This window comes from Bos grunniens, chromosome 21, assembly GCF_055505025.1.
Source record: "Bos grunniens cultivar Pamir isolate PY7600 chromosome 21, Bosgru_T2T1.0, whole genome shotgun sequence".
NCBI lineage: Eukaryota > Metazoa > Chordata > Mammalia > Artiodactyla > Bovidae > Bos > Bos grunniens.
In genome coordinates, this window is record NC_141185.1 from 9,728,047 (window position 1) to 9,748,295 (window position 20,249).

Here is a 20,249-nt window from a genome sequence, read left to right on the forward strand (position 1 = left end):
CTGTCCATGGAATTCTCCAGGCAAGAATACTGGAGTGGTTGCCATGCCCTCCTCCAGGGGATCTTCCCTATCCAGGGATCCAACCCGGGTTCTCCTGCATTGCAGGCAGATTCTTTACCATCTGAGCCACCAGGGAAGCCCATGTATTTAATTCATGCTCACATGATGTTGGTGAGGGTGACAGAGATGACAGAGGCTGGTGATAGCTTCTTTTTGGCTCCTTGACATCCCCCAACATAAGACAGGAGATGTTCCGGGCATGCTGCCTGCATCCCACCCGCCCCCTCTACCTGATTGATGTGGTTGCTGGGATACGCAGCGGGGCCCAGGTGGAATCTCTGGTGGGAGTGAAGAAGGGCTGGCAGGATGTCAGGGAGCAGGCAGAAGATGCAGGTGGCAGAGCCTCAGCTCAGGGCAGAGAGGCGGGGGTGCAGGGGGCTGGGGAATGCATTAGTCACCTCCCTGAGGTCCCCCTCAAAGCTGCTGGAAGCCAAGCCTTAATACATTTCTAATCACCTCCGAGAGCTCTGTGTTGAGGAGATGGATAAGGAGCTGTAATGGGGTCTGGAGAGGACTAACAGTTTCGGCTGCTGGCTGCTACCCTGGGTGGGCCTGGGGCTGGAGCAACCTGCTCCCCACCCCCTCACTTTCATCCTCCCAGGGAAGGAGGCTCCTCCAAGTCTAGGTCCCTGGGATGGAGGTGAGAGGGAACTGGCCCTGCTCATTAGGCTGCCCAACTCCCAGCTGCAATACTCAAGCCCTGGATGACAACCTGGCTCTCTCAACATCCTGTGGAGTATTCTGTCACAGGACTTGCTGAAGGAACGCAAGCAGCAGAGTGGTGCAGAAAGGAACTAACTGGGGCAGTCCAGGCACGTTCTGGCCAAGTCTGGTATCAGAGACTCACCTGTGAGGTTACATTTTACAGCACTCACAAGAGAGATGTGCAGATCAAGGTTCCACAGCGGGGACCAGATTCAGACTTAGCACTATACTACTCTTCCCCCGAAGGGAGGAAAGGAGTAGGGGTGGAACATACTTGTTAAAAACACAGGGGTAAGAAAATTCTGCTTCCAGCCAAGATGGAGTAACAGGGACTAGACTTACCCTCCCAAGGGAAACAATAAAAAAGAACAAAACGCGGGGAAATGTTTTCCAAGACACTGGATATCAGGCAGTGAGGGACAGTGACCTTGACAGATGGGAAGCAAGGCAAGAAAGCCCCGCCGTTAGACTGTGTTTACCGCCTGCGAAGTTTCCAGGCAGCGGAGCAGGAAAGGGGAATCCAGGCAGAGCCTGGTGGACTCTGGCATTGAAGAGATGGGACTGAGCATCTGGGGAGCCTGGGGGCAGCTGGAGAACCAGGAGGCAGAGGGTGGAGAGGAGAGAGCTGGACAGAGATCTGTAAAAAGACCACTCAAACATTTAGCAGAGGACTGGTGAGCACAGGTGTGTGACGAAAACACCCAAGGCAGCATAAAGAATCACCAGAAAAGATGACAGGGAATAATGCCTGGCATTCATACAGGCCAGAAATAGTATCTGTTTCCACCAGCCATTTTGAAAACTCTCATAATTCACAGGGTATTGAGAAGAACACTCAGAGCAGCCTCACCTCGGTAATGGGAAAATATTACTCTTGGACTAAAAATGGCTCTGGTCCTGCCTAACACATCTTAAAAGCAAGACCCAAAAGGATCAAACTGTTTCCAAGTAATATAAGTACATCTCAGAACAAACCTTGAGAATATTTACAGGACTACGAAAACATCTAGCATCCAACATGGTGAAATTCACAATGTTTGGCACCCAATCAAAAACTATCAGGCATGAAAAGCAGCAGGAAGATGTGATTCATGAGAAGGAAAAGCTATCAATCAAAACCAGCCCAGAGCTGAAGCAAATTTAGAACCAGTATATGAGGACATTTGAACATTGTTATAATGGTATCCCATATGTTCAAAGGGCTGTGGGAAAAACTGAACATGTTCAGAAGAGGATGAAAATATTTTTAAAAAGACCCAAGTTAAACCTCTAGACATGAGAACTACAATGTCGGAGGTAAAAAATACACTGAATGGGATTAGCAAAGATTAGATATTAACAAAAAAAATGTTGGTGAACTTTAAAGACACATCAGTAACAATTATCCAAAATGAAACACGAACAGAAAAAAAGATTTTAAAAAAGTGAACAATCATCAGGGAGTTGTGAGACTATATTAGTTAGCATAATAAACGGTATGGACCTGACAGAAGCAGAAGATATTAAGCAGAGGTGGCGAGAATACACAGAAGAACTATATAAAAAAGATCTTCATGACCCAGATAATCACAGTGGTATGATCACTCACCTAGAGCCAGACATCCTGGAATGAGAAGTCAAGTGGGCTTTAGGAAGCATCACTATGAACAAAGCTAGTGGAGGTGATGGAATTCCAGTTGCGCTATTTCAAATCCTAAAAGATGATGCTGTGAAAGTGCTGCACTCAATATGCCAGCAAATTTGGAAAACTCAGCAGTGGCCATGGGACTGGAAAAGGGCAGTTTTCATTCCAATTCCAAAGAAAGGCAATGCCAAAGAATGCTCAAACTACCGCACAATTGCACTCATCTCACACGCTAGTAAAGTAATGCTCAAAATTCTCCAAGCCAGGCTTCAACAGTACGTGAACCATGAACTAGCAGATGTTCAAGCTGGTTTTAGAAAAGGCAGAGGAACCAGAGATCAAATTGCCAACATTCGCTGGATCATGGAAAAAGCAAGAGAGTGCCAGAAAAACATTTATTTCTGCTTTATTGACTATGCCAAAGCCTTTGGCTGTGTGGATCACTTCAAACTGTGGAAAATTCTGAAAGAGATGGGAATACCAGACCACCTGACCTGCCTCTTGAGAAATCCGTATGCAGGTCTGGAAGCAACAGTTAGAACTGGACATGGAACAATAGACTGGTTCCAAATAGGAAAAGGAGTACGTCAAGGCTATATATTGTCACCTTGCTTATTTAACTTATATGCAGAGTACATCATGAGAAATGCTGGGCTGGATGAAGCACAAGCTGGAATCAAGATTGCTGGGAGAAATATAAATAACCCATAGGCAGATGACACCACCCTTATGGTAGAAAGTGAAGAAGAACTAAAGAGCCTCTTGATGAAAGTGAGAGAGGAGAGTGGATAACTTGGCTTAAAGCTCAACATTCAGAAAACGAAGATCATGGCATCTGATCCCATCACTTCACGGGAAATAGATGGGGAAGCAGTGGAAACAGTGTCAGACTTTATTTTTTTGGGCTCCAAAACCACTGCAGATGGTGACTGCAGCCATGAAATTAAAAGATGCTTGCTCCTTGGAAGAAAAGCTATGATCAACCTAGACAGCATATCAAAAAGCAGAGATATTACTTTGCCAACAAAGGTCCATCCAGTCAAGGCTATGGTTTTTTCAGTAGTCATGTATGGATGTGCGATATGGACTATAAAGAAAGCTGAGTGCCGAAGAATTGATGCTTTTGAACTGTGATGTTGGAGAAGACTTTTCAGAGTCCGTTGGACTGCAAGGAGATCCAACTGGTCCACCCTAAAGGAGACCCGTCCTGTTGTGTTCATTGGAAGGACTGATGTTGAAGCTGAAACTCCAATACTTTGGCCATCTGATGCCAAGAGCTGACTCATTTGAAAAGACCCTGATGCTGGGAAAGATTGAAGGCAGGAGGAGAAGGGAACAACAGAGGATGGGATGGGTGGATGGCATCACTGACTCAGTGGAGATGAGTTTGGGTAACTCCGGGAGTTGGTGATGGACAAGGAAGCCTAGCGTGCTGCGATTCACGGGGTTGCGAAGAGTCGGACACGACTGAGTGACTGAACTAAACTGAATATACATATAAATAGAACCACCAAAGGAGAAAAGAGAGAGGGAGGAACAGAAAAATGTGTAAAGAAATAATAGAAAACTCAGAATAGAGTAGTAAAAGAATAATAATCTAATTAAAAAGGAGCAATGACCTGAATAGGCATTTTTCCAAAGAAGATATTCAAATGGCTAACAGGAACATGAAAAGGTGTTTAACATCACAGAGCATCAGGGAAATGAAAAGCAGACCACAGTGAGACATCACCTTGTGCTTATTAGAATGACTAGTACCAAAACAGAAATAACAAGTGTTGCTGAGGATGTGCAGAAAATAGGTTACTTGTGCACCTCTAATGGGAACGTAAATTGGTTCAGCCACTATGGAAAACAGCACAGGGATTCAAACATTAAATTAAAAATTTAATTAAATTAATTAATTTAATTAATAAAATTAAGTTGTATATTACTACTACTAAGTCGCTTCAGTCGTGTCCGACTCTGTGCAACCCCATAGATGGCAGCCCACCAGGCTCCCCCATCCCTGGGATTCTCCAGGCAAGAACACTGGAGTGGGTTGCCATTTCCTTCTCCAATGCAGGAAAGTGAAATGTGAAACTGAAGTCACTCAGTCGTGTCCGACCCTCAGCGACCCCATGGACTGCAGGCTTCCAGGCTCCTCCGTCCATGGGATTTTCCAGGCAAGAGTACTGGAGTGGGTTGCCACTTCTTACTCCAGGGGATTTTCCCAACCCATGGATCAAACCCACATATCCTGCATCTCCTGCATTGGAAAGTCAATTCTTTGTCACTAGCACCATCTCGGAAGCCCCAAGTGTGTGTACATATATTATTAGTAATATAATTATATAATATATATATATATATATATAATTCAGACATTGAAAAAGAAGGAAATCTTGTCATTTGAGACACATTGGAAGGACTTTGAGGGCATCATGCTAAGTGAAACAAACCAGATAGAGAAAGACAAATACTGTATTATCTCTCTTATACATAGAATCTTGAAAAAAAAAAAACACAAACAAACATATAAACAGAGCAGACTGGTGCTTTCCAAAGGCAGGTGGCTGGGGAACTGGATGAAGTTAGTTAAAAAGTACAGACTTTCAGTTACAAGATAAATAAGATAAATAAGCTCTGGAGATGTAATGTCAAGGACAGTGACTATAGTTAGCAATACTGCATTGTATATACAAACGTTGCTAAGACAGTAGATCTTAGAAGTTCTCATCCCAAGAAAAACAGAACTGTAAATATGTGAATTGGCAGATGTTAACTAAACTCATTGTGGTAATCTTTTTTGCAATATATACATGTATGAAATCATCGTGTTGTACACCCTAAAAGTATGCAATGTCATATGCCAACTATATCTTAATAAAACTGGGAGGAGGGGAGAGAAAGAATGGCAGAGAACTTTCTCAACTGTGATGAAAAGTATAAACTCACAGATACAAGAAGCTCCCAAACCCTAAAGATGAGCAGCATGAAGAAAACTACACTAAGGTACATTATAATGAAAGCGCCCAAAATCAATAAGGAGAAAACTGTGAACAGCTAAAGGGGCGGAAAAAAGCACATTATGCTGGAAGAAACAGGATAAGGATGGTAGCAGATTTCTCAGTGGAACGAGTGGAAGCAGGAAGATGGTGGAACAATATTTTTAAAACACTGAAAAACAGTCAACTTAGAATTCTATGCTCAATAAAAGCTAAGTATTCAAATAGGAAAGCCAGGGGACGTCCCTGGTGCACTTTCAGTGCAGGGAGCCCTGGTTCAGTCCCCGGTCGGGGAATGAGATCCCGTCTGCTGCAACTAACGAGTTCACAAACTGCAGCTACAGATCCTGCGTGAGGCAGCAAGCATCACAGATCCCACACGCTGCAGCCAACACAGGCTCAGCCAAATACACAAATGCATTCAAACAAATACGAAAGCCAAAAAAAGACATGTTTCCCCAGACATACAAAAGCTGAAAGAATCCATCACCAGCGTTTCGCACTACTAGAAATGCGGAAGTCTTTTAGGCAGAAAGAAAATGATAATGCATGGAAATACGGATCTACACAAAGCAATAAAGAGCACTGGAAATAGTACCCATATGGGAAAATATGTAAGTTTTTTCCTTACTATTTAAATCCCTTTAAAAGGTAACTGACTTAAAAAAAATAGTAACAATGTAACATGAGGTTTAAAACATATGTAGAAATGAAATGTGCAAAGTTAATTTAATACCACAAAAGCTGAGAGGGGAGAAATAGAAGTGTATTGTTATACGGTTCTTGCACTGCATGTTAAGTGGCATAATACCACTTGTAGATAGACTGTGATAAGCTAAAGATAAATCCTATAAAAGCAACCACCAAAATAACAAAACAGTTACAGCTAATAGGCCAAGAGAGGAGATAACATGGGGAGAATTAAATTCTCATTGAATCCAAAAGAAGAAAGAGAGGGAAAGGGAAACAAAGAACAGACGGGACCAATAGGAAACAGTGAGATAGATAGGAAATTTAAACCCAACTATGAAGACAATCGGGCTTCCCTGGTGGCTCAGATGGTAAAGAATATGATGGCACCCTACTCCAGTACTCTTGCCTGGAAAGTCCATGAACAGAGGATTGCAGTCCACGAGGTCGCTAAGAGTTGGACACAACTGAGCGACTTCACTTTGACTTTTCACTTTCATGCACTGGAGAAGGAAATGGCAACCCACTCCAGTATTCTTGCCTGGAGAATCCCAGGGACAGGAAAGCCTGGTGAGCTGCCATCTATGGGGTCGCACAGAGTCAGACACGACTGAAGCAACTTAGCAGCAGCAGCAGCAGCAGTGCAGGAGACCTGGGTTCAATCCCTGGGTCCAGAAGATCCCCTAGAGAAGGGAATGGCTACCCACTACAGTATCCTTGCCCAGAAAATTCCATGGACAGAGGAGCCTGGTGGACTACAGTCCATGGGGTCACAAAGAGTCAGACAGGTCTGAGTGACTAACACTTTCACTTTTCATATAGACGATTACATTAAATATAAGTGGTTTACACACACTCCAGTCAGAAGGCAGAGATTATGAGACTGGATTTAAAAAAATAAGCTGAAGAGGCACAGAGATCTGAGTCTGAATTCTTCCAGTGGCCCTGGGCATGTGACTTTGCCTCACTAAGCCTCAGTTTCTTCACCTATAAAATGGACCTTAAAATGGCCTATTCCTTGGGGCTGTCATAGGATTAGGAAGTAAGATTCTACGTCTTATTCAACCCAGGGTCTGCCTGGTACTTCCTGACCATTTGATAAAGGGCAGCAATGTAAAGCAACTGAGCACAAGTTGAGAAGGTACTGTGACATCTTGAGAGAAGAGAATCAGAGTGGAGTAAACAGAGATGGGTTTCCATCATCTCAGAGTAGAAAGAGCTGGGTTCAGACCCCCCAAAGCTGGGCAGAGCAGACAGCAGGTGCTCCACAAACACTCAAGTGTTCAGTTGGAAATGTGCAATCCATCTCCAAATGTCCTGGCTCTCTCAGCTCTGGGAACTGCAATTGTTTCAAGTCAGATGGAATATCCTGACTCTTAGCACACTATCCAGAAATTTGGTCTACAAAACTTATTACAGATTTTTACATCTTCCTTAACTTCTCATTACACTGCTGCAAAACTGTAGCACTATATGCTCTCCTGAGGCAAGTCTAATTAAAATGATAAAATATTTAAATCTTTTAAATGACAATTCAAAGCACACGAAGACAAGCCCTTTGGTTAAAAACATCTGAGATGATAGACAATTTGTATTTTAATGATAATTCTTGCTTAAAGAAAAAGGAGCAGTCACTGGCTGTGGAAAACATTTTCTAAGCAGCAGACTTCCAGACTCCCTAGAATTCTCTGGGCAGCGCGTGCCTCCTCTGGGGAGGGGAAACTTCTGCTGGCTTCCTGCAGATCTTTCAGAATGCTCCCTCAGGCCTTTGAGTATAGCTATGACCATTTCAAGAGATAACAGACTCATCTCTTCAGCTTGACCAGAAGCCTTTTGTGGGTTTTTTTTTTTTCCCCTTCTGTGAAAAATGATTAAAATACAAACTAACTGTGAGCATCTCCAAGTCCCAGGGGAGGCAGGGTGGGAGAAGAGGGGATGGAAGTGGATGTATCAGCATCTCAGCTACGATTAGATCATGCGTCTGTCTTCTAGAAAGACCCACCCAAGGGAAGATCCATCCAGATGTGACTGTGTCTTCCCACCAGCAAGGACAAGCTTCTAATAGCTGGGCTACGGAGGGAGACAGCGGTGGGGAGGCCCATGGTCCTCAAACCCAGGAAGCCCCCTCAAGTCTCCCCAGTAGGCAGTGACCCTCCTTTCCTAGGTTTCACAGCCCTTTGCCCTCCATAAAGCAAAAAACTGACTGTCACTTGCAGCGATGTGGATGGACCTAGAGGTTGTCACACTGAGTGAAATAAGTCAGACAGAGAAGGAAAAACAGTGGACAAGGTCTCTTATACGTGGAAGCAAAAAAAAAAGTGATCACGAACTTACAAAACAGAAAGAGACTCACAGACTTAGAGAACAAACTTATGGTTGACTGGGGGAAGGATGGGGATAAGGTATTGTTAGGGAGTTTGGGAAGGTCATGTACACACTGCTATGTTTAAAATGCATAACCAACAAGGACCTACTGTATAGCACACGGAACTCTGCCCAGTGTTATGTGGCAGCCGGGATGGGAGGGGGTTTAGGGGAGAACGGATACCTGTACATGTAGGGCTGAGTTCTTTCACCGCGTACCTGAAACTGGCACAGCATTGTTAGTCGCTATACCCCAGTGCAAAATAGAAAGTTAAACCATTAATTTTAAAAATTAAAACAAATATAAAAAATAAACTTAGCATGTAATTAATATCAAAACAAACCAAAATAACTTACTGTCTTTCTAGTTAGTACCTAATAGGCTGAACGATAAGAAATTGTCACTTTGTAGGTCAAAATGGTCAAATATCAGCAACTTCATATGGTTCAGCCTGATAAAGTTTTGGTCTAGTTACTTAGCAATAATCTACTTCTCTCCTGGGCTTGGAAATGTACAAGGTGTTGCCAAGCTCTACACACATCTGTCTAGTCTAGAGATCCTTACTGCACTGGCAGTCCCAGGATGAATCCAGTTCACAAACCTATTCTGTTTGGTCCGGGTGTAGCCTGCCTCCAAAGATGTCTGCCATCCATCCTTTCCCCCCGGGTGTGTGTGCTACTTTCTACATGAGAGGTGGATTCTGATTCTCCTGTCCTTCAATCTGGGCTGCACTCAGGATTTTCTTGACCAAATGAATGTGTAGTTTGTGACATTCTGGGACTTCCAAATCTGGAACATAAGAAACTTCGTAGGGTCCCCCTGGGAATGCTGATTGGAGAGGGAAGGCAGTACCAGGCAATGACCCCGAGACCACCATGTGGGGAGGGGTGGGAGGAGCCCCACCTGCCTAAAGAAACATTTGCAGGATGAAAGTCCAAGTGCAGAGAAGGGTCAGGCTGCACAACGGTGTTAGACACACAAGGAAAGCTGTGATGCACGTCTAGACTTCAGCCCCGCGGCCCCAGATGACACCATCAGAGCACAAACTGCCCAGCCCACTTCTTTCCAAATTCTGGTCCCATGAATGAAATGATTGCTTTAAGCCATGAACTAGCTGAAATTATATTGAAGTGAAAGTCGCTCAGTCATGTCTGACTCTTTGCGACCCCATGGACTATACAGTCTATGGAATTCTCTAGGCCAGAATACTGGAGTGAGTGGCCTTTCCTTTCACCAGGGGATATTCCCAACCCAGGGATCGAACCCAGGTCTTCTGCATTGCAGGCGGATTCTTTACCAGCTGAACCACCAGGGAAAGCAATAAGTAATTAAAGCAGATCACTTCATGGTTGGTCGGTTGAATTGGGGGATTAGGCCTGACATAAGCAAGAGTATTGGAGTGGGTTGCCATTTCCTTCTGCAGGGGATCTTCCTGACCCAGGGATCAAACCCAGGTCTCCCGCATTGCAGGCAGATACTTTACCCTCTGAGCCACCAGGGAAGCCCAATAAATACATCACCATGTGTAAAATAGACAACGAGTGGGAACCTGCTGCCTAGCAAGTAGTACCAGTCCGCAGCCTGTTAGGAATCAGGCTGTATAGCAGGAGGTGGGGTGAGCGAGCGAACCTTCACACCTTCATCCGCTGCGCCCCACCGCCGGCAGCCTCCCCCACTCCCACCCCATCCATGGAAACACGGTCTTCCACGAAGCCAGTCCCTGGCGCTGCTGTGTGCAGCACAGGGAGTTCAGCTCGGTGCTCTGTGATGATCTAGAGGGGTGGGGCGGGGAGGGGAAGGAGGGGATATATGTACATATGTAGGTGATTCACTTTGCTGTACAGCAGAAACTAACACAACATTGTAAAGCAATTATATTCCAATTAAGAGAAAGATTTTAATTAGCTGTCGACATTGGAAAATCCAGACTGCTTGGAAGCATCGGCGTTTTCGGTTTTCTTAAAACACCCACAAGCACCTGCAGCCCCCGGCCTGTGTGTCTGCACAGCACGAGCACGCTCCGGGAGCTCAGGGCTGCTACCTGTCCAGGCCAGGACCCTGCCCCAGGTCACCGCAGTCCCCCACCCCATCTTGCTCCACTCCATGAGTCCACCCACCTGGCCCCAGTCCCCTCTTCCCTGCCCGCTGGCTTTATCTCCACTACCCCACGACCTGCTGCTCAGCCCAAAGGAATAAGTGCTTGCACCCCTCATTCCCAACAAGAGACACCGTTCAAGTCCCATCCGTGTCACGTCATTGCCCCAGCCTGGAGGGTCCTCACTCCTTTGTCTACATAACCCGCTATGCATCCTTCAAACTCAGCTCAATTGGGACCTCTGGAAGCCTCCCTGAACCCCTAAGCTGGAGGAGATGCCTCTTCTGGGGTACAGGGCAACTGCGTTTACTCCAGCCTGTCACATTATCACACGGCAGGGCCTGTGACCCTCTGCCCCTCAGTGCTCCAGGGGGAGGGCCTGCCACACAGGAGATGTTTGCTGAATGACTAGATGAACAGTTCCACGAGGAAGGCATTGTGTCCCCATTTCACAGGGGAGAAAACTGAGGTTTAGAGAAGTGATCTTTCCACTGCCTCTCAAAGACCAGGGCTCACTAACACAGGAACCAAGATTGCACTCTTTAGGGATCTTAAGACCCTATTTTAGGGCTTCCCTGGTGGCACAGAGGATACAAATCCTCCTGCCAATGCAGGGGACATGGACTCAATCCCTGGTCCAGGAAGATCCCACATGCCGGGGAGCAACTCAGACCATGGGCCACAACTACTGAGCCTGCGCTCCAGAGCCTGCAGGCCACAGCCACTGAAGCCCACGTGCCTAGAGCCTTCTCAACAAGAGGAGCCACCACAATGAGAAGCCCGAGCACTACAAGGAAAAGTAGCCCCGCTCGTCGCAACTAGAGAAAGCCCATGCAGCAACAAAGACCCAGTGCAACCAAAACATAATAAAATAAATAAAAATTTTAAAAATATGCTATTATAGGTTAAATTATGCCTCCCCCAAAGATATAGTGAAGTCCTAACTCCCAGGACCTGTGAATTTGAACTTACTTGAAACCTAGACAGCATATTCAAAAGCAGAGACATCGCTCTGCCAACAAAGGTCCGTCTAGTCAAGGCTATGGTTTTTCCAGTAGTCATGTATGGACGTGAGAGTTGGACTATAAAGAAAGCTGAGCACAGAAGAATTGATGCTTTTGAACTGTGGTGTTGGAGAAGACTCTTGAGAGTTCCTTGGACTGCAAGGAGATCCAACCAGTCCATCCTAAAGGAGATCAGTCCTGGGTGTTCATTGGAAGGACTGATGTTAAAACTGAAAATCCAATACTTTGGCCACCTGATGCGAAGAGCTGACTCATTTGAAAAGACCCTGATGCTGGGAAAAATTGAAGGCTGGAGGAGAAGGGGGTGACAGAGGATGAGATGGTTGGATGGCATCATCGACTCAATGGACATGAGTTTAGGTAAACTCCGGGAGTTGGTGATGGACAGGGAGGCCTGGCGTGCTGCAGTCCATGGGGTCACAAAGAGTTGGACAGGACTGAGCGACTGAACTGAACTGAAAATAAGATCTATGCAGATGCTCTCAAGTGAGGGTGACATTAGTAGGGTGGGCCTAGTCCAATATGACTAGTGTGCTGAGAAGAGGAAGAGAAGAGACGCAGAGACATGGGGAGAGGGCCAGGTAACCACGGAGGTAGAGACCAGAGTGTGGCTGCCAGCCATGGACACAGTGATTGCAGACCATGAAGCTAAGAGACAGGCTTGGGATTGTCCTCCTGGGAGCCTTCGAAGAGACCACAACCCTGTCAACACCTTGACTTTGGACTTGGAGCCTCCGGAACTGGGAGAGATTACATTTCTGTTGTTTTAAGTTACCCGGATTATGGTCATTTGTTACGGCAGCCATAGGAAATGAATACAGATTTAAGAATTTGTTTCAAAATGTATCTCATCATGATACTTCATGTTCCTTGGAGGCTTGATGATTCCCTGAAGCTGATCCATGGAGGGTCTTGGGTCCCCCCTGTCCCCCAGCACCTGGACTGCTCTGGGACGGGAAGGACAGGTCTGTGGTCAGCAGACGAGGCTCCCTTCCTGGCTCCCCTGCCTGTCAGCCGAACCACTCTTTCTCTCCATCTCCTCCCTGCCTGTACCTTGAGAATAATAAAGGCACCCACTCCGGCTCAAAATGTCCCACCTGTGGCAGGGGTGGTCTGGAAGAAGGGAGAACCTCAATTTTAATTTTTCTTCTTTTAAATTTTATTTACAATACTGTGTTAGTTTCTGCTGTACATCAAAATGATTGAGATATAGATACACAGATAGATAGACAGATAGATATCCTTTTTCATATTCTTTTCCATTAAGGTTCATAACAGTATTGAATATACTTCCCTGTGTTATAACAGTAGGACCTCATTGTTAACCCATTCTCTGCATAATAGTTTGTATCTGCTAATCGCAAATAAGGATCTCTATTTTGGAGCAAGTTCCCATTATTCTGGGCCTCAACATTTGAATTTGCTGAACTGATACTGAAGTGACTTCCAGGGACAACATGGCTTTTTATGACCTAACAGGGACCAGAGAGCCAAAGATTTGCTCCATCCAGAGAGGTGGGAGGGGAACAGCCCTACAGTGTGGGTTTCAGGCCCAGGTCTCAACCTTGACTGCACACTGGGAGCAGCTAGGGGATAACAATAAAATACTGATGCTGGCTCCCAGCTCCAGACTCGGATGGGAGTGTCTAGGGAGGGACCTGGGCAGCAGGACTCTTAAAAGTTTCCAGGTGATTCTAATGGTCGCAACATTTGGGAACTCCGGGGTTTAGATTTGTCACTGTAGGGACAACAGAAGACAAAAATAAAAGTGAGTTCTTATGCCCTAGGCCTGTTTTTTTCTATAGGGGGTCACAACCTAGAAACATGTGAACAGGGCTCCTTGTACCTCTAGTTCATTCCATGTGTTGGCCCAGCACACAGTAGGTCCCTTAAGTGTTCCTTCCCTTTCCTCAGTCTGGCTGTCTCAGTATCTCCACATTTCATGCATGACGGAAGCTCAAGGACTTACTCCAGAGCAAGCGCTCCAAGAGTCCCAGGTAGAAGCTGCAGGTTCCTTACAAGCTCATCTCAGAATGTCACTCACACTACTTGTCTTGGTCAGAAAAGTCACTAAGCCGGGCTCAGATCAAAGGGAGGGACTCAGATCTCCCACCCCCTAATGGGTAGCCAGCAGGCGCCTCCAGGAGGTAGGGAAGGAATGGTTGGGGCCGTTTTTGGAGACAGGCTACCCATTGCCAACACAGGGCTCTGAGGATCGGTCTTCAAGATCTGTGCTTCTCCCCTCCTCCCGGCTACCAGGGGTCTGGGTAGCCTTCCTCTTCTGGCCATCTCTGGCCATAGAAAAACATACACCCCTGTTCACCATTCAACCTTCTAGAATCTCCAGGGACCCAGGGACTGTGTAGAGAGGGGCTGGGGTGTTTTCAGAGTTGTGGAAAAGGACAGCAGAGTGCCTCCAAGGTTCAGGAGCGAGCTGAGTCTTTATGTCTTCAGAACCCGCAGCATCTTCTAAACCCAGACCCACAGCCCCATGTACATGCACTAGGGAGGGTGCATCTGCATAAAAGGATCTGCTGGATAACTGACGTCCACTCTTGTACATCCAACAACAGTGTCTTCTTGATGCTTAACTTCTGAGAGGGGTGTTTATCTAAAATGGTGTGTATCCTCCAGATATTTTTTAAGCCACAAAGAGAAATCATATTTCACAACTTGGCAAAGGGAGAGAGACCTGGGGTTTGGAGTCACAAGGATGTGGTTTCTTCTACTCCATCAGTGACTCAAACAGGTGTGCGCTTTCTACTCCATCCATCCCTCCAGCTCTGGGCTCTGCTGAGGCTGAGGTCTTCCCAGGGCGCTGTTCAGTTAGAGATCATTCGTGCTCAGTCACCTACCATGGCTCCCACTGTCTCCTGCTTCAGTGTGAACTTCTCATCCCAGGCAGTCAGTACCTTCTGCCACCAGGTCCTGGCCTCTCTCTCCCAATTCTACGATACCCCCTACCCTCCAGCTTCCTGGAGGATTCTGTGAATACGTTCTGGGCTTTCCTGTCTCCATGCCTCTCTGCCTTTTTTTTTTTTTTTTTTTTTGGTCGCACCGCATGGCTTTCAGGATCTTAGCTCCCTGACCAGGGACTGAACCTCAGCCCATGGCAGTGAAAGCACTAGCTCCTAACCACTGGACCGCCAGGGAAGTTCCGTGCCTCTCTGTTTAGAATACCTTTATTCCCAGGCCCACCGGGGGGAATCTGCCTCTAGTTCTCATCCATCAGAACCCCCAGGCTCAAGAACTGACGAGCAGGTGTTCAGGGGCGGGGGCATGTGGCCCCTCCAATTCACTGTCTTTTCCTGTGATCGTCTTTTCGAGTACATACATCTTGTCTTACCCTCTTCCAATCACCTCACAGATGCTTATGGAGGGTCTACTATATGACAGGCATTTTGGTCGCTGTATCTGGGAACGGCCTGGTCTGGCATTCTCCACTGCTCTCCAAGGGTCCAGAAAGAAAATGTACATCCTATTCAAGTGCTCCCCCAGAATCCCCGTCCCAGTGCCTGACACGGAGCTTGGCATCCATCAGGCCAGCACTCAGCATTAGCCGAACAAGTGGATGGAGGCATTCACGTGTCTCTGTCCAACTGCCCCCTGCTGATGTGTGGGGACAGCAGCTTGGTCACACACACACCCACCTGGTGGTCACTGCACACCCACAGCTTGTGCTGAGCACACACTGTGACCAAGCATAAGTGCTGCGGCTGTTGTTGTTCAGTCGCTAAGCTATGTCCAACTCTTTTGAGACCCCATGGACTATAGCTTCCCAGGCTTCCTCTGTCCATGGGATTTTCCAGGCAAGAATACTGGAGCGGGTGGTCATGCCCTCCTCGAGGGGATCTTCCCGACCCAGGGATCGAACCCATGTCTCTTATGCTTCCTGCATTGGCAGGTGAGTTCTTTACCACTGAGCTACCTGGGAAGCTTGGAGAAGAGAAGAGCCATCTGTAAATATGTCTGCCTAGTCCCTTATTTTGTGTCTTTCTCAGGGGGAGGGAAGCAATAAGGTGGAAAATCTAGCAGCTTTGCAAATCCTCAGAGCCAGGTTTGAAACCCATGTTCCTCCTTGCTAATGATGTGTCCTGGGTTACTGTTAACCCAATGAAATTTTTTTTTTTTTGAAATTGTTTTTTAAATGAAGTTGCTTCATTTCATTTAAGTGTGGTATCCCGATCTATAAAATGCAGACAACAATACCAACGTCATAGACTTGTCAGACGTGTTAGAATTTACTATAATCAAGTATGCAAGTGTCCATGTCTGGCACAGAGCAGGTGCTCAGTAAATGTCTTTCCACATTTGATGGCACTTCATGTTTCTGTCCTTGCAGCTAGCTCAGGACTGAGCAGTAACAATGCCCAAACACCTGTCCTCAGAAATAAACTGACCACATTAAACATGAATTGTAAACAAAAAAGAAAAAAACAGAGCTCAACCTCTGAGCAGGCTCTGCCTGTAGGTGTTGAAAAGCCCAGTTTATTTTGTCAAGTTACCATAGCAACTCCTAAAGCTTCAGCCAGTCCTAGGGTTAGCAGTAATCAATTTATCCTGTAACCATGGCAATGTCAGCTGTTTGGTGGGCTCTAGAGGGGATCAGTCGGTAAAGAATCTGCCTGCAGTGCAGGAGACTGGGGTTCAATCCCAGGGTTTGATCCCGGGATCGGGAAGATCCCCTAGAGGAGGAAATGGCAACCCACTCCAGTATTCTTGCCTGGAAAATCCCATGGACAGAGGAGCCTGGGGGGCTATAGTCCACGAGGTTGCAAGAGTCGAACACGACTTAGCAACTAAACCACGAGAGGGGGAGGCAGAGGTACATTGTGTGAGCCCCTCTCCCCTGCAGAAATAAACGTGGTGAAGTCTCATCAGTCACCACACAGCTACCATCACCACTGCCTAAAATGATGTCCATGAGACAATATTTCTAAACATGCATTTAGAAATAAGAGATAGAAAATTAGGCAAAAAAAGACAAGCATGGCTCATGAAAGCAACTGGCATTATGGAAAACCTGTAAAGAGGCTGCCAAGAGCTGGAATCTGGGTTCCCTTTAGCCAACCTGGGGAATTCTGCACCCATTATCACCTGCATTGGGGACTCACTGTCCCCATAGCCTAGGTTGTGCTGTTACTTTTTAAAGAGGCCTCCACCAGGGTGAAGTTTGGGGGGAAAGGGAGATATCCTCTGAAACGCCATTCCCTGGAAAAGTAAACAGCAGCCAGCGGGGCTCCTGCCACATACCCAGGGGACAAAGGGAACCTGGGGGTCCTTCTTGCCACTGGACTCTCAACATAACCAACCTGGCAGAAGGTGCAACGTCTGAACTCGGTACATGGGGACTTACTCCCCAACCCAAACGCGGTGAACCTTCCCGAGAACCAGACTGCAACTCCGAAAGGCCACAGACAGCTCTGGAAAGCAGGCGTTTGCCTTTGTTCTGGCTTCACAGTTAAGGCACAAAACGACACTCCACGATCAAGGCTCCGGGGGATTCTCCTGGAGCAAAACCAAGCGATGAGAGGTCATCTGTTTTGTCTGCCACTGGGAACCTGTTCTGTGCCGAGGAAAGAACAATCGCGCCCGGCACTCAAGGCTACAGACTCAGCACGAAGCAAAACAAGGATAGAGCCGCTGCTGTACTCTAAGCTCTGGCTCTTGGCGGGTCACATAGCGGGTCTCGCCGCCTTCTTCGGGCTACAGTCTGTGGTCTCCATCAAAGGCGAGAAAAGTGAGGTGGGAGGCGCCGGAGGTCAGAGCAAGTGGCAGGTTACCCGGCGCCTCGGAAAGAAACAGAATGGGGAAGAGCCAGGTTGCCTGCCCAACCCGGGCTCGCACGATCTGGGGCTGCCTCGCCTTGAAGGGCTCTGGGGCAACGGAAGGGGGACCCCGCAGGTTGGGGATGGGCCGGGAGAGGACTGCTGCCCAGGCCCCGAGCTCAGGTAGACGCGGGGAGCTCAGGCCGGCCCCACCCCTGGGAGCCGCGCTCGCAGCCCCAGACGCGCGCACCAGGTGGCGATGCCAGCTCCGGACAAAGGACCGGGACTCGGATCGCCGGCGGGCGCCACCTCCTGGCCTGACCCCTCCCGGCGCGCCCAGCCCCGGAGGGGAGGGCGAGACCGTGGCCCCGAACCTGCTCAAACTTGGCTGCCCGAGGCGCGCGTGGAAGGCGACCCCTTACCTGTGCGGCCATAAAGGACAGATCCATGGTGTCGCTGCTGCCGCCCGCGCTCGAGTCCTCGCTGTCGCTGCCGCTGCTGTCCAGCCGCCCGCACAGCTGGCCAGAGAAGGCCACGCAGCGAGCAGGGGTTCTTGAAACCGCGCGGCACCCTCGGCAGCTGGGTGGTGGCGGCCGGTCCCGAGCCCGCGCGGTGCCCTGCTCTGGCTCTGAGCTTTCGGCTGGTGGAGGGCGGGTGGGGGGCTTGGAGCCTGGGGGCGGGGCGGGGCTCGGGCTGGGCGGGGGAACTGGACGCCCCTCCACGTGACCGCTCCCAGCCCCGCCCCCGAGGGCGGGACTCGGCGGAACCCCTGGAGCGCTCCCACTCGCTTCCCTGCGGGGAGGGGTGCGAAGAAGTGGGCACAGGGGTCTGCTGAGGCCCGAGGTCCCGTGTCTGGTCCTTGCAAGAGCCAGCGCTGAATCCGAGTCCAGCGCCCTGGGCACCCTGCCCCGTGCTGTGGTGCCCAAGCCCCAGGGGCGGCCAGCAGGGCTTTTATGGGGCTGGCTCGCCAGGGTCAGGGTTAACAGATTTTTGTGCCAACCCTGTGCCCAGAGTCCAGTGTCCTGGGGACTCTGAAGCTGGTCAGAAGGAGGTTTAAATCATAGCTCTGCTTTTGCCGTTTGGGCAAGGGAGTGGCTTTCTGAGCCTGGGTTTCATCGTCTGTAAAAGGAAGAAAACAAGCAGAGAATTTAATGAGATCATGTATCTGGGACATAGTGTCTTCAATAAATGTGAGCTTCAACGTGGCTAATAGCAGAACGGAGACTCAGCTGTGAATGATGCCTTCTAGAATTGCACAGTGTGCACCTCGCACAACTGATACCTTACGGCTCTGTTTCTATCTTTCCTTACCTTCAACAATATCCCAAGCTGAGCCCATGCCATAGCTCAGATGAGGATGGTAGCAGAGATGCCAGAAGGGGCTTATCCCTTGTGTGTGCATGTCTGTGTGATACCCTGACCTGGTGGCTGGAACACAGACGAGAAGGTGGGAGTTTTGTCCTTCTCAAAGGGCTCCCTGGTAGGGAATAGGCTGTGTGTTACCTGTGCTGCCACCTGTGCCGAGTCCTTGCTGCTGCTGCTGGTTCTGGTCCAGCTGCCTGCACAGCTGTCCTGGAGAAGGTCATGCAAGGAACAAGCCTCCTCCCCCCAACACACACACACCCTGCCACTCCCGACCCCCGACCCCATGGTGGCAGCACAGACCACAGTTTAGCAAGGGAATGGGACCAGCGCCTTACTGACAATGTTCTGTGCCACCAAAATTCACCCTAATCCCCAATCTGATAGTATTTGGAAGTGAGGGAGAAGCAATTAGGTCACTTGGACATGAGCGTGGAGCTCTCATAATGGGATGAGTGCCCTTATAAGAAGAGACATCAACACAGTTCTTCATTTTAATTGAGTTTATTAATACTTAACTTTAGAGTTGACCCTTGTGGAAGAAATGCCTTCCCAACTGGAAATCATAGAGATACTCTAGTTTTTTAACTTTAATTTTGTGTTTTCATATTTCAGCCCTTTTCTTACTGATTATTTTTTGGTCTGGGTTAAGGCAGCAATTTCACCTTTCCCATGTTAATAACCTATTATCCCACCCCTTTTATGAACCAGTCCAGCCTGTTTTGATTGGTGATGATCGGTGACACCAAGTTTGTCAAGTTTTCAGTCCCGGTGTGGGCTCGTTTATGGCTTGTCTGTCCTAGTTCTTTTGTTGCTGTTAAGTCTGACTCTTTGCAACCCCATGGACTGTAGCATGCTGGCTTCCCTGTCTATCCCTACAGTAACGCTATTCTGACCACACCTGTCAACTTCACTGGGCCATAGAATGCTCAGATAGCTGATTAAACATTATTCTGTATCAGATTTTGGGGAAATTACACCTTTAGTATGTTAGGTTTCCAGTCCATGAAGACAGTATGTGTCTCCATTTATTTAGACCTTCTTTGATTTTTTTCATCAGTGTTGTAGAGTTTACAGTATACAAAGCCTGGATATGTTTGCTAAATGCACACCTAAACATTTCTTCCTTTTCTTTCCTTTTTTTAGTGATTGTAAATTTTTATGTATTGTACTTTTCATTTTATTGTTCATGTGTTCATTGCTAATATGATATCATTGATTTTTTTTTGTTTGTCTGGTATCCTAGAACCTAGAACTTATTAGTTCTTGGAATTTTTTTCTGTATAAATTTCTTGGGATTTTCTGTGTAGACAATTATGTCATCTGCAAATAGGAACCATTTTACTTATTCCTTTCTGATCTGTTTGTTATTTCCTTGCTTTGTGCTTTATAGCCCTGACCAGACATCTAGGTTCAGTAAGACTGTTGAGAGCAGACATCCACGTTTCCATGTTCTCATGAGGACCCCAGGAGGTGAGCAAAGCAATGATGAAGGTGGGGAGACTAGCACGAGGTGGTGCCAGCTGGCAAGCGGGGCTCACTCTCCTGTACCGTCACTGCTCCGTGAG

At 47.6% G+C, this 20,249-nt stretch overlaps 1 protein-coding gene across 2 annotated transcripts in view; it reads right to left on the reverse strand.

The window, feature by feature from the left end:
• C21H14orf132 (chromosome 21 C14orf132 homolog) overlaps window positions 1-17,957 on the reverse strand; it is a 53,769-nt gene extending 35,812 nt beyond the window's left edge. For both annotated transcript variants that reach the window (XM_086365175.1, XM_086365174.1), the window contains exon 1: window positions 17,742-17,957. In XM_086365175.1, coding sequence (XP_086221301.1) covers window positions 17,742-17,768 — 27 coding nt within the window. In that variant the 5' untranslated portion in view covers window positions 17,769-17,957. The remainder of the gene's footprint in view (window positions 1-17,741) is intronic.
• Between the last annotated feature and the right edge of the window lie 2,292 nt (window positions 17,958-20,249).